The sequence below is a fragment of the Corvus moneduloides genome, chromosome 14 (assembly GCF_009650955.1).
Source record: "Corvus moneduloides isolate bCorMon1 chromosome 14, bCorMon1.pri, whole genome shotgun sequence".
Classification (NCBI taxonomy): Eukaryota; Metazoa; Chordata; class Aves; order Passeriformes; family Corvidae; genus Corvus; species Corvus moneduloides.
This window is the reverse complement of record NC_045489.1, coordinates 18,467,135-18,481,344: the sequence shown is the minus strand read 5'-3', so window position 1 is coordinate 18,481,344 and position 14,210 is coordinate 18,467,135. Positions and strand designations below refer to the sequence as shown.

General features: G+C 38.8%; 1 protein-coding gene across 1 annotated transcript in view; it reads right to left on the bottom strand.

Moving 5' to 3' along the window:
* Positions 1–14,210, bottom strand: part of ABCB7 (ATP binding cassette subfamily B member 7) — a 35,610-nt gene that overhangs the window by 15,447 nt on the left and 5,953 nt on the right. The window contains exons 2-4 of the mRNA XM_032123548.1: positions 13,398–13,475; positions 11,804–11,890; positions 6,920–7,039 (exon numbers count right to left, since the gene is read on the bottom strand). Of these exons, the coding sequence (XP_031979439.1) occupies positions 6,920–7,039; positions 11,804–11,890; positions 13,398–13,475 (285 nt within the window). The remainder of the gene's footprint in view (positions 1–6,919; positions 7,040–11,803; positions 11,891–13,397; positions 13,476–14,210) is intronic.

Sequence of the window (14,210 nt, the reverse complement as noted above, 5' to 3'; positions counted from 1 at the left end):
CAGTGTGAAGCAGCACTGTTACACAGGAAACCCCTCACCCACACGTGGCTAACACGGCGTCACTGGGATGGATTAAACCAAAGCTCCTGGGAAGTCAAAGAAAATAAGCTGACCCCTCCTTTGTCTCTGTTAATACTCCCCTAAAATTTAAATAATGCTTCCCATTTGCAACATCACTCTAAACTTTAACTTGGTATCTATTAACCCTGGGGTTTGGCACAACAGCACAAAAGACTTTATAGTCTACAAGACACTACAAATGGACTTTAAAAATACGAGTTTTCAAACAAAAAAGTCACATCCACCACCTACCACCCAGTGGGTCACTGCACACTCCTCTAAGAGCAGCAAACCCCAGATCCATCTCCTCTAACAGTGGTGGCCCCTCAGGATGAGAAACCCCGAACAAATGGAGATGTAAACACACCAACTTCAGCAGTTTTTTATTTGCACAACCGTAGCACAAGAAAATACCGAAAATCTTACAGAAAACATAACATTCCTAAGTCTTGTTAATGTGCCTTTGTTACATTGCTCATTTATACCAACAAGAAAGGCAATTTACAGACAAACTTCATATAATTAATAGAATTTCTTAATTCAAACTGCTCTTAACTGTTAAGATTTGAAAATATGGACACAACTTTTTCAGCAGTTGAACAAATATGTGATGACCTATGTTACATTCACAGCAGATGTTAAAATACTTCACAGCGAGTTGACTTTGCTTAAAGTTGGCCTCATTTTTTTAAAGAATTTGGAAAAAACTTGTGGGTAGATGACAAATTATTGCACATGAGAAGAAACAAAAAACAGAAACCAGATTGATACAGATATTTCAGCTCTCACCACCAAATGTTTTGGATACCCACTTAAATCTCAATTGTATTTAGGGACATCTGTCAGAGCTGAAAGCCCAGGGAAAAAACTGTAAATTAACTGGATAAAACTAGATTTTGAGAGCAAAAAGTGGTAAATTCATTCTTAAGTTCAAATTCAAGGGGGAAGACAGACTTCCAGAAATTCTAATGACTGTCCCAATATCCAATATTCCCAGTTTTACAAATTATGGCAAATAGTGGAAGGTACGAACTTCACCAAGCAGAGTAATTGGAGCTTTGAAAATATTTTTGTAAACTATAGATTTAAAGAAAGAAATGTAAATTAATTTTTTGAATCTGTGCTGTGAATTTTTTAAGACAGTGTTTTAGGCTAAAGATTTAAATGCAAATGAGGAAGGGATCCATTTTCTCCTCTTCTCCCATGTCTCCCCTGTGAAATACATTATAAAAAACACCTCAAAATTCTCAACACAGCCTAATTTAAATAACTCCTGAGAGGAGATACATGAGATCTGAAGGCACCTGGGTGAGGTTAGTGCTGGTTTGTTAGTGACTGAGAAAACAGCTGAAGATCAGGTCCTACTTCAAACACATTCCTCTGGAACTTGTCCAGCGCAGCCTGAGAGTCCCTCAGCCACAGCCCCCCTTTTAACAGATGGGAATTGTGGAAATCTCAAATCCCTCTCCCTTCCCCAGTACAACCAAACAACCCCACTTTGCCTTCAGAGTTACTGAAACTCGATTTTGGGGTGGCATTTTGTTCTTAAAAAAGATGAATCTACTGCCATGTGTGTTCCAGTGACAACCAACATGACAAAGTGCAGGTTTTCCTGGGAGAGACCTCTCAGGGGAAAATAAGAATATTGTAATGCAGATGGTCTTGATTTGCTGCAGATTCTCACAAATCTCTCTGCAGGGATTTTATTTCTCACTAGACTGTGCTACACTACAGGTAGTTTTGAAATAGAACTACAGATATATTTAAAGTCCATTTAAAGAAAAGAGATGGATTCTTTAAATTGCTGTTCTCCACTCACAATTAATTTAACTGGTAACAGCCTACAATTTTGCAGAAATGTCTTCTTTTACATCAATATAATTCTTCCCAATAGAGTTTTAAATGAAATTTAAAGCCTGGTCTTAGGTTATAGTTGTTCTGACTCCTTGAGGGTAAAGCTTGAATAAGAACAAGGCAGCATGGTATTGCATTTCATTAGCAATCAAGACAGTCTGCTTTCCAGTAATTTAAAAAGAAAAAAGTTAATCTTACAAAGTTTATAGCAAGAGATGAGAGGCCATTACTAGAAACAGGCCTTTCCTACTCAATTTGTTAAATCAATGAGATCACGCTCATAGTAATGGAAACAAAATTTCACCCTTCTGCATAAATTCAGTTCTCTCGTCGTATTTGCTGGCACAGAACAAAAAGCCTTAAGCACACCTTGGTAGACCATGAAAATCTACCATGAAACACAATTGTCTTACACAATATATCTATACAGGCTTCCCTCCTCTGCCTAATGCCTGAAAGCTTGATAACAATTCCCATTAAAAAGACTCTTTTAATATGAATTTGTACATTTTCTATTTCTGCGTTTGAATTAATAGCTTATCCTTGCCTGGATTTATTGGAAAGCAAACACAGCACCCATGAAGTCATCCCAACTCAATTGCTCACATTTAACAGCAGGTTGCCCTGGAATGAATCATGATTAAATGAGTTTAAACTTTTTTTTTAATGACTGCACTGTTTTAAGCTGACAGTGCAACATCATCTTTATTCCCCCGTGGGACTACATCACTTGTAAGGCAAACAGCCTTATCTTTCATTTTGCTCTTCCCAGCAATTTTTGTTTAATAAAGATGATGGATTAATGACAGGCTGAGCCCCAACAAGATAAAACTAGTCCACAGTGAACTGTTCTTTTGCCAATAATTCACTGAGAAACGTTGGCATGAAGATGACTGAATTTATCTCCAGACCAATGTAAACATACACATCCAACAGCTCCATTTGTGGAGTTACACACAGAAATCCCCATCCCTTGTGGAGGCAAGACTGCTAAAGAAGCTCCAAAATGTGGTCCAGATGAGGGAAGAAGCACCTGGCTTCATGCCTTCTTCAAATTTAATGATGACCTGAACTACACTTTTTCCAGTAAGAAAAAAACCCAAACCGATTATAAATACTTTTCACCTGAAACTCCTCGAAAAGCCAACGATTTCAAAAGGTTTATTGCAATTATCTAACTCCATCTGAGCCCCCAGAAAGAGCTCAAACACCATGATCACAGGTACATGCTTCAGTGATCAGATAGATGTCGTTATCTTTGCATGCAGGCAGAATTTGCAATTCAACCCTTGTGTCCTGCCTCCTTAGCCAAACCATTCCTGCTCTGAAACTTAGGGAATTAGCAGTCAGTAGAAATGCAGAGAGTCTGAAAGAATTCTTTGGCTCATGAATAACACATGCCTGGTCTCTGACCAGGAGGCCAAAACCCATTCCAGGCTGACAGAGGTGACAAGTGATTTTGTCATATTCATGTATTTAATCCAGCTCCTCAGAAGCCTGAGCACTTTTTTCCTTGTGCCACAGAAGAAGAAGGGAAGAAAGAGAAAAGTAAGGAAGCATTTGCTATACATACACCAATAGAGAAGCCAAAAAATGTGGGGAGAACATGGAAAAAGAAAAACCAGATATGCAGAACCTGAGCACGCTGATCTATGTGTCTGAAAACACAGATAATGCTCTGGGTACTCCTCTCACCTGCCTTCCTCTTGCATCTTTCAGATCGTGTACACACGTCTAGATGGGCTATAAATATTTAAGGTAAAAATTTAAAGTGTGCCATAATAATACAACAAATCTTGCAAGGAAGAAAAGACCTTACTAGCCCCGGAGCAGAATCCATCCTGTCATAAAAAGCCATACTAACAGCTCGCTTTGAAGGCTCACAATACCACTGGCAGTTATGTGGAGACAAAAAGGAACCAAAAATCACAATAATTTGTTCAATGACAGGCAACTGGGCCCCACAAAAGGAGTCAAGACAGATTGTAACTGCAGGCTCTTCAGTATCTGCACACAAACTGGCTTTTGTTTTGAAAGTGAATTTTACTGAACTGGAAGATTTAAAGAGACAAGTTATTTCTCAAGCAGGATAAGGAGAAATGATCTCCAGCTGTTTTGTGGGTAAGTAACCAAAAACTGGGTGTGTGTTCCTTATATTTATCCCCTGTGGCTGAGAATTTCATAACCTATCTGTCCTCTGTGATTCCTTGGAGTTTTCATAGAATAAAACTGAAGCCACCCTACAGCCTCTGTATTTTAACTGGAAACCTAACTTTGTAAATTCAGAGGTATAAAACCTGAAATTTTTTTGTCAAACTCAGAAGAAGTTGGCCAAAAGTCTTACAGAAGTGTTTCTTTTGGGGGAAGGTGACTTGTAGCAGCCATCATGACCATACAGTTCTCTGGGCAAACCCCCTCAGAACGAGGGGCCTTCAGACAAAATCCACAATAAGGATGTAAATCCTTCAGACAGAATTCCCTTTGTTCCATAGTGTACAAAGAAATCAGGCCAGGTCTGCAGTGAGGAGAAAAACATGCTGGTGTTCCTGTGCTGACACAATCATATAGCAGGAAAACTTTAACAAACAGCTTGTGTGGTCTGTGGAGTACATTGTAATTAACCTCACAAGCAGCTAGAACAAAGGGTTCCCAAATGGGATAATGAGGAAACCACACAGAATTACACATGGTCCAGGAAAGATACAGGTAAACTACTTTGTACTTCATTTTCTCCAGGACAAAGTGACCTTTGTTTGCTCTGGAAGAGAAGCAGATATTCAGGGCTCAAAGATATGACAGACTTACTACAGCTCTGGAATAAACTACTGCACATCAGTTATGTCACAATGACACACACACACTTAGTATATGTAAAGTATGAAGCAATTCAAGAAAAGTTCTTCCCACAAAGGAAGAGTGAGCACAGCTCTTGAGATGAGGGGAAACTCCTTAATTTGCAGTTATCCAACACAGCTTTGTAATGACAGAACAAAACAAAGAACAGTAGCAAAGGATAGCTAGGAGACAGCCATGAAATTTTTCACGCCTGCCAGTTATAATATGTATTTCCCATAGAGAGCCTGCTGTGTGTTTTTCCAATGAAATCCTTGTTTGCCAAAGCAAACATTCTCACAAAACACTCCTGCTTTAACAAGCATCTCCTAAAACTTGGGCAAAGCTCAACAGGTTTTCTGCTTTTCTTCTGGGAGTCTGCTTAGGACATCAGGGCTTCTGGGCTGCCTTGTACAAATCTGAAGTGGGAAACTTAAGAGAGCACTTAAGAGATCCAAACACTCAGTCAGTTCCCCAAAGAGCAGTTAAATGATTTTCTGATGGGGAAAACATCTCTCTCTCCCAGTAGAAATACAATAGCTCTTTTTTACACCAAATACAGAGCTGTTTGCAAGAGTCAGGCATCCTGGTCATCAATTTTGTTTTTCTAACATCCCAGAAAGCTGCTTGAAACATTAATAAGACTTCCTAAAGGCAAGGTACAGTGCTGCCACATGCAGGATTAGAGGCTGGATTCACATTCTCCATCATATTCATATAACACTGCAAATTAGGGACTAGAGAAGTGGGGAGAAGAAAAGAAAAAAATACTTCACACATTTAAATATTGTCCTCAGATTATTATGATTAACATTACTATTAAGAGTCTTTAAAAAGGAAGTGAGTTAGAATAATTTTCATATCTACCTGGTAGATCTACATCACAAAACCTCAAGGCATCTGCATTTTGAGCAGAGCTTCCCCCAGAGTTTTAAAATGCAGTGGAAAGCATTGCTGTATGTTTTGCCCAGGCACACAAAAAGGGGGGGAAGCTCGCTTGCACAGTCCAGCCATATTCTGCATGTCATCACCTGCATTATCAGCAACATCCTGAACTGCAGCACAACCCAAATATCTACTGGAGACAGTACCCACGAGTACCTGAAAGATAAAAAGCTCTTGAGAAAGCACTGTAGACCAGCAATTCCTCTTCAGCTCACATAAATGAGCACATTTCTCTCCCAAGCACTCTTTTAACACCTACACAGCTGAAATTTGTCTCTTCTCTCTTTTCATATCATGGCAATGGTGCTGAGTGCTAATATTAGCTTTATGTTTGGTAAAAATTGCTGTACTTAAAAGCAACCCAGTTGAGCTGTATGTCTCAATGGAATTCACAAAACTTCCTCCCAGTATTTTGCAATGAAATTATTTTTTTTTTTAAAGCACAAGGAAGTTAACATTTGCTCTTCTGAACTATTTCTACAAGGTTTGCACAGGATTTGAATTATATCCCCCATTCATCTGAAGAACACTTTTGCATGCTAAATTCTTTGAAAGAACAAATAAACACTAATTTCGTTGCAGGTAAGAATATAGAAGATCCTTTTACACAATGAAGTAAAGAGCAATCCTCCATTTCACAATCAAAGACTATAGGAAAAATCATTTGAATGAAAGCAGGGTTCTTAAATACAAGAAGTTATACAGCTTCTCTCATATTAGGACACCAGAGAAGTCCCTGAAACAATGAATTCCTCTGTCATCTCATAGAGAAATTATCAACAGACCGGAGCTCAAATCCTTTCCACAGCACAGCAAGAGCTGTGAGTAGGCACCACCACATTGCTCAAGTTCAGGGTTGAGAATGGACACAGAGCCCTGAAGAAATCCTATCTGACAGCACTACACAAGAAGAGAACAACCTTTAACTCCCATTTCCTGTAATTTCTGAGGTAAATAATTAACCAGCAATGGAAAATCCTGGGCTAAACTAATGGGAGCAAGGGAAATAAAAATTCTGGTTGTCATCATTATCTCCCTAAACATGCACACGTGTACTACCTGCAGATACACCCTGTTCCAAAATCCAAGCTCTTATTTCTGATACATGCCCCTGGTACAAAACCCAGATATCTTAAGAGCGTAAAAGCCCTTGAACACTAGAAAAGAAAATGATTCCTTGTACAGATGAACAGTAACTGTGACACTACAACGAGGTGTCTGTTCTTACCTTGGCACTTGCCAGAAAGCCCAGGGATATGGCAACCCTGGCCCGTAGGTCTGGCCTGTCTTTGGGCCACACATAGGACAGCATTGCCCGGATGATCTTCTTGGCATCGATCTCCTTCAGCTGTTGGAAAGAGCAAACAAAGGCACTGCTCTATAAAGAGACCTTGGGAAGTAAAATAACTGTATAAGTAAGAATGAATTTTATACATTTGGATCACTTCTGTATTTTCTTTGATAGGAAACAGACACTTGACAATGTCTGAGACTAGGACTGCTATTAACATTTCAAGCTGTAAGCTTTCAGGTTTATATCCATGACATGCTGTTAAAGCTGTTCCATGTTCTCCAGAGTGCAAGTTTGGCTGGCTGCAACTGGAACATAGAGAAAGCCACAACTCCCCACCTTGACATACTTCACAGAACAAATAAACTGACCCTTCTTTTTTATCTCCTCAAGATTGCTGTACAAAATTCAATGGCTTGGTACTTCCTTTTTGGAAGACGTTTTAAAATAGCTTAAAAACAACAAGAGAGAAAAGCAAAAAAAACCACCCCAAACTAACAAAAAAACTAAGGCAAGAAGGAAATCTGAAAGGTCCACAATAAACCTTAATAGCTTGGAGAACATTCCCTGATGTTAGATTATCAGGCTTCACAAGGCAGAAGATGTACATGGCTACATGCTGGCTTAACTGATTATATCAGTTTTAACTGAATTCTTAAAATAGGTTCTCCTCCAAATCTCATGTGCTCTAAGTAAGAGCACAATCCAGTTAACGAGAGACACATCTTGAAAAGCATTACTTTTTCTGTTTGGGTTTATTTAAAGTTTTGGTTTGGGATTCTTTTTCTGTTGCTGTTGTGTTTGGTTGCTGTATTTTTTTACAACAGTGTAGGTTCTATTTTCCAGCTGGACAGATGTCTATCACTGACACTTCTGATATATCCCACTGAACTCCCAAGCTAAATTATCTGCAGCCTAGACCACGTTTCCTAACGGAGAACAAGTGGATGTGCAGTAACACAGAGCACAAGTATCAACAACTCATTTCTCTATGTTGGCTACACTGGGGATTAACTTGAAAGACACGAGGGTTATCTAAGACAGAAGGGAGGGCAGCAAGGACAGCTAATCTCTCCATTTCAGGCAGTATTTTGTAGTGGGGAGGAGGGAGGGAAACAAAAAGTTAGTGCACACCTTTCAAAGATGACTCTTATGACAGAAGTCAGTAGAAAGCGGAAGTATTATAATAAATCTTACTGTTTGAGGATAAACCAAATTAGAAAAGAAATTCTCTGTTAAGGTCTGGGGTGAATAAGCAGTAAAGGAGAGGTCTGCTAAAAGGCAAAATTACTGAGGCAACCAGGGAAGCCAATCCTATAAATGTAAGCTTTTAAAAGCACCGGGAAATTCATCTCAGTTTTTCTAGTCACAGCTTCAAGCAAAACCAAGGCATTTTGTCACCAGCTGCAAATGTATTGGAACATCACACAGGATAAGCACATTTCAAATTACTTTTAAAAAATGGATATATGGAAGATCTGTAAGTGGAGAGAGGATGCAAAGGTGTCTCTGTTGTGTCCTACCCACTTGAGAGATGAGCTATCTGCTGCAGCATATACATTAATCTTTCCATTTGAGCCAAGGATATGCATAAAAAGCAGTTCAAACACATGGAAAAATATCTTTGATCACCACTTACAGGTTAAAAGGAAGTTAAAAAAATTGGTACCACATTAACACAAAAGATACAAAAGTGCAATCAGAGGAGTTCTAATTATATGTTGCTATTGGCTAGGCAGACTTTGCACAGAAAAGCTATTAAAAGGAACAAAATATATTGGCTGCAAACAAGGAATCTATTTCCTTTTTTCATGGCTCTGAACAGTGACAGAAGTAAATCCATTTAGAAAAAAGTCGGAAGGCAGCCACTCATTTGCCAAAGGCCTTGCAAAGGAACAAGAAGAAATATCAAAGGATGCAAAATGCACACATATTACATCAAAGTTTACCATGAAATAAATGTTACTGTTGTACTGAAACATGAGTTAAAAATTGTTTAAATATGCAAGTGACAACATTAAGAATTAAAATGAGCAATCTGTTCAACGGACTCAGGCCCTTTTTTGATTCTCTGAGGTACATAAAAAGGTTAAGAGATTAATTTATTTTACCTCCTTTTAAATGGCAGGATTGTTTTACATTTTCTTTCAAGGTCTGTTTCTACAGAAATGCAAGGAATGGAAGGAAAAATATTATAAATCTAATACAGCAGGGAGCAAAGAAGGAAAGCCTTTTCCTCTTTTTGAATGCAGCATGTTTTTAAAACACATTATGCAATACTGAAGATTATTTGGAAAAGAATGACCATTGACCAACTTTCTGTCCCCTCTACCCATCCCATCCAGGTTCTGAACCTTTTAAAATACCTAAAGAGGGGGGAAAAAAAGAAAGCCATCATTCCTCTTCACAATCTCCATGGTTATTGAGCACTTCGAGGCACTCATTGGGCTGACCCTGTCACTTGGTGGATAAAGCCTATGCCAGGATGATGAGCTGTTAGAAGAGGGATGCAAGAAAGTGGTAGTTTGACTTGCATTTAAGCTGTCACTGCTGATGAAGAAAGACCCAGCTCTGGCTCCCTGTGTGCTGCCTCAGAAGCTACCCTCAGGAAGCTCTATCAGCCTCTTTATTGTACCAGCACAAGCTTTTTACCCCTGCACGAGGTTATTCTCCCAACCACCACCAAAAACACCCTCAAAGCTGGTAAAGACCAGTACTGATTTCAGTACCCAGCACAGCAGCCACTGCTGTAAGCACAAGTTATTTTGGAATTTTAAAAAAGTCTAAGTTTCTCTAGCAGTTACATGCGAGATGAAGGTAATGTGCCCTTCATTCTGTGTTCATCCTTAGTATTCAGTTCTGTACCTGCTGAAGCTGCTATAAAAGGGGCAATTTAAAATGTCACTCCCAAAGTCAGAATGAACAGGCTGGTTTGTCAAAAAAAATCTGGAACAGAGAGAGGTGTAATAGAGCTGACAGGTATCTCACCTGCAGCTCTCCTAAAAGTATAATCCTAGGAGGAAAAAAACGGGGTAAATGGGGTGCCAGTATTTTTATTTTTACACACTGAATACAAGTGCATGCTACATGAGATACAGGAACTGCACTTGGAACAGAATATTTCCTTCAGTTTTGCTGAGAAATTCCTGGCAAACCCAATGTTACCCTGTTTTCTTCCACTCTTCACACGCTTCACCTCGTCCACAGCTGGCTCTTGCTGCTTTCTCCTGGACAGCTGGTATTTGTTTAGTTAGACAACAGACTTAACTGACCATGTCCTGTATTAACCACGTTATAGTTGCATTTATTGGAATGAAGAAGTTAAGGGATTGATTTATACAGGAATAGCTGCAAGTAGTGGCTGAAGAGAGAATGCCAATGAAATTTTACAGTGCCAGCAAACTGAAAAAAATATCATCTGGCATGAAAATTTTTGGATAACATATTGCTAGCGAGTTTCAGCATTAAGAAACATCCAACATCCCTTAAGGCTACTTGTGTTTTGGTAAACAGAACCTTCCATTTCCTTTCCGACCAGGGAAAACCCTGGAATCAAATATGTGAAACAGAGAAGCAGAGTCAGTTAGGTTTGAAGTCTGTTTCACCTAGAAAATCCCTGAAAAGAGCTGACACCTATTGCAAGGAGGGTCTTAAAATGAGTCTGAAGTTAATGTTACATGCAGAGCCAGTGGTACCACTGACTGGAGATGGCCAATTATTTTGTTTCCCCCTGTGCCTCATGCAGAAAAGATCACAGATGTTTGCTAAAACAAGCTGGCTACACCTCAGCTTATGAAATTCCCTCTTACTATAAAACATACACCTCTCCTCATTTCTGCCCGTAGCACAAACAGGTTTGGATTCAATGAAGGAACAATTCTCAGATGAAAACTTGAAAGAAAATCTTAAATTTAACTCTTTGATTTCTTTACAATTGAGGCTGTAGGAGAGATACCCTCAGAACAGTTAAATTAGCAAAGCAGCCCTGAAAGACCTGGATTCTGAAAGTTCAGTTTGTCATCAATGTGGTCTTGACTCATTTTAGGGAAGATCCCACCCAAGTTTGAACAAGTTATAACCATTCACACAGAATGATTCTGCAAATATACAAAGCATCAGAAATAAGTGTGCCCAGGAAATGAGAAGATGGAAGTTCTGTAAACTCAAGAGCTTTGATTTGGCAATTTTAATCACACAGTTGATACTGTCCTGTTTTAACCAAAAGTTTGCCTCATTTTCTGATTGTAATCATTTGGTCTAATAAAAGATACTGCTTCTCCTTCATTAATTTAATGTGCTTCCTGAATAGAAATACAGCCAGAATATACCAGCTGCATTACCACTAATTCCACATAAAAATACACACAGTTTAACTGCTTTCTCCCCTCCCATTTCAAGTGTGATTTTACCAACTGATGCAAGAACCCAAGAGCTGATTTCTACTATCCTGTCTGTCAAGTCACGGAGAAGTATCAGTCACAAGATCAACAAATCAGTGAATTACAAGAGAACGTATTTTCCATCAAAAGAATCTCACACAGGCCAATTTCAAAGGAGCGTGTAACAGTAAAACAGTAAAAGTATTTTTAGTAAAATAAATAAAGCCCTTCAACACCATTATTACAAACATTTGGTGATTTAAGAGCTACCAAGTCTACACTGACAATTAAACAATATCTACTCTACTACAATATTCATATATCTACCAAGAGAATTTTGGACAAATTGTTATTTGAGGTCTTCAGTTTTTAGGTTTAATTTCTTTGGGGAACCTGACAATATTTTTTATTTAAAAAGCAACATTAATTGAGCAAGTTTTACCCCTTCCTTTGGATCCGTGTGAAGCCCTCCACCAGCATGGCCGTGCCAACACATCCTCTTCTCTATCAGTTGCCACCTCGGTAGGATCTGTGTGAAAATGAAAAGTCAATTTGCAAGAACCTCAGGAAACAGGCACGTAAAAGCCAGCAGAAAGAAGAACTACCGGCCTGTTTTGCCTCCCTCATCATCCAACAGTTTAAACTTGTTTTAATAAAAGATCTTACCTCCCTCTAAAAACCTTGCCTTGCTTAAGAAAACAATAATAAAAAAGGGATATAATCCTAGCAGCAAAGAGCATATTCCAAGCAGCCAGGAGGTAAAGATAACACATTGTTAAATATTGAAACTGAACCGAAGAACACAGAAAAAACTTGATGTTTTGGAGGATAACCATACTCAGGCACATTAATATGTGAAGTGAAACACATCTAAGCAGTAATACTCTCTCCCTGTATGTAAGAGTAACTTCACTTGAGGGCAAAATAAATAGATAAATCTGCTTCACATTTGTCTTTCCTACCAGGATGGGAATGGCTACAAGTCATCCCATTCCAGAGGCCCTGCTGCAATCCATGTACAGGGGCAGTTTGGAAAAGAACCTGCTTGTTAAAAACAAACGCTCGCTTCTCTTAGCATGTGGCCAAGATTCCCTGAGAAGATTTCTGAATTTATTTATGCATGTAGATGTATTAAAAAATAACAACTCACTACCACCAGGCATTTTTCCAAGTTCAAAGTGCCTGCCACAAACAATGGACCTGTTAAAGCTTTTCAAAAAAGAATCTGCTTTTTGTTTAAAAGATTTGCTACATGTTGACAATTTCCAGGTTCAAGTTATGTAAAAGCTCATTAGCAATCTTATTTTATGTATGTTGGTTGATAGCAGACCCCAGGGTTTCCCAAATCAAAATGTCACGTTTCACATTTTAAAGAAAAACATTATAAAAAACCCAATCTAAGTAGATTTCATGCTTTGAAGTCACAATGACCCTCAAAAGATTTTAGCTACTTAAGTCAGTTATGAGTGGTTATTATTTTATAATTAAAAACAAAAAAGAAAAGCAAGACAAATACATTTCTTAGCTTCATTCAAACAAGTGTGTTACTCAGAAATCTGTCATATTATTCCAGGAACAGGAAAAATTGCATGTTCCCTATGTTTGCACTGGTTTAAGGCAAGCAGACCTCATAGGAGTAAGAGCCTGACATGCTGGCACCCAATGATGAAACTATTCTACAACCTAAGCAGAATTTTGAAGGAATAAAGCCCTACATATTGAAGGAAAACTCACAGTTTCCTACCTGGCTATTCCTTACCTGGGTATTTCCTGTCCCTAACAAATGAATCTAAATACCACCACGCAAATACTACACTTTTAAGAACTCTTTTTTGAAGTTATTGTATTATCATTAGTTTGCAGAGATTCCAAAAGAATTCTAGGGGCAGAAACATAAGTTGCCATTTAACTCCAGAATTGTGACTAGTGAAATTAAGAAAAAAAAAAAAAAAGTAACAGCAGTCTAAACAGAAAGATGTTCCAGGGCTTAAGTGTTTTCTGACCTGCAAGTTGGAAGAACAACAATTTATACCAACCTCTGAATGCTCCAATAATGGCCTTGAATAATTCCCTCCCAGACTGTGCCATGATCTTTGCCTGCAGATTGGAGGAATCTACAGAATAGAACAGGAGGGGAAAAAAAGAGAGAAATGAAAACAGAGTCATGTGGAACATGCACTTCACATTCAGAGAATATTCATCTAGTTTATGTAAACAAGCAGAACATGAAAAGAAGGCAGATGGCTTTGTTTTTTAACAAGTGACCACAGAAAAAGAAAATTGGTGGGGAGCAGCTGTAAAATAAATTACATTCACACATCAGAAATGCTCAGTGACAATGAACCTTTCCCTTCCCTGAATCCCCACTCTCATCAGACTTTGTTTCTTCTGTACAACAAAAGCCCAGTTTTCCCTTTCCTCTCATTTTAATTTTCTCCCAGGTTGTCTTCTGAATTCTTTCAAATAGTCTTTTGTCCTGTTTTTCATCATGAAATGTTATTTTCATGCTTATAGGTTCTGCCATTCCCAATTCCTCTTAGCTCAGCTCATGCCATGCTTGTCTCCAGAAGGCAAATCAAAGCTACAGCTTTTGCCTGGGAAGCACTGGGACTTTGAGGAAGCGGAGCAGGGCTGGCAACAAGTTTTAGGTTATCAGGACACAATACATGCAATATTCACAGATCCCTCCATGCACCTTAACCTGTAATACACAGCTGGCACCAACTGTACCACGCTCTACACGTTACCCTGCAAAGCAATCCATATTTCTAAGTTTCCAAGGACCATTTCTTTTCCTCAGATGGACTGGCTGGCAGTGCTTCCCCATGGCAAAACACAGGGACCTCTCC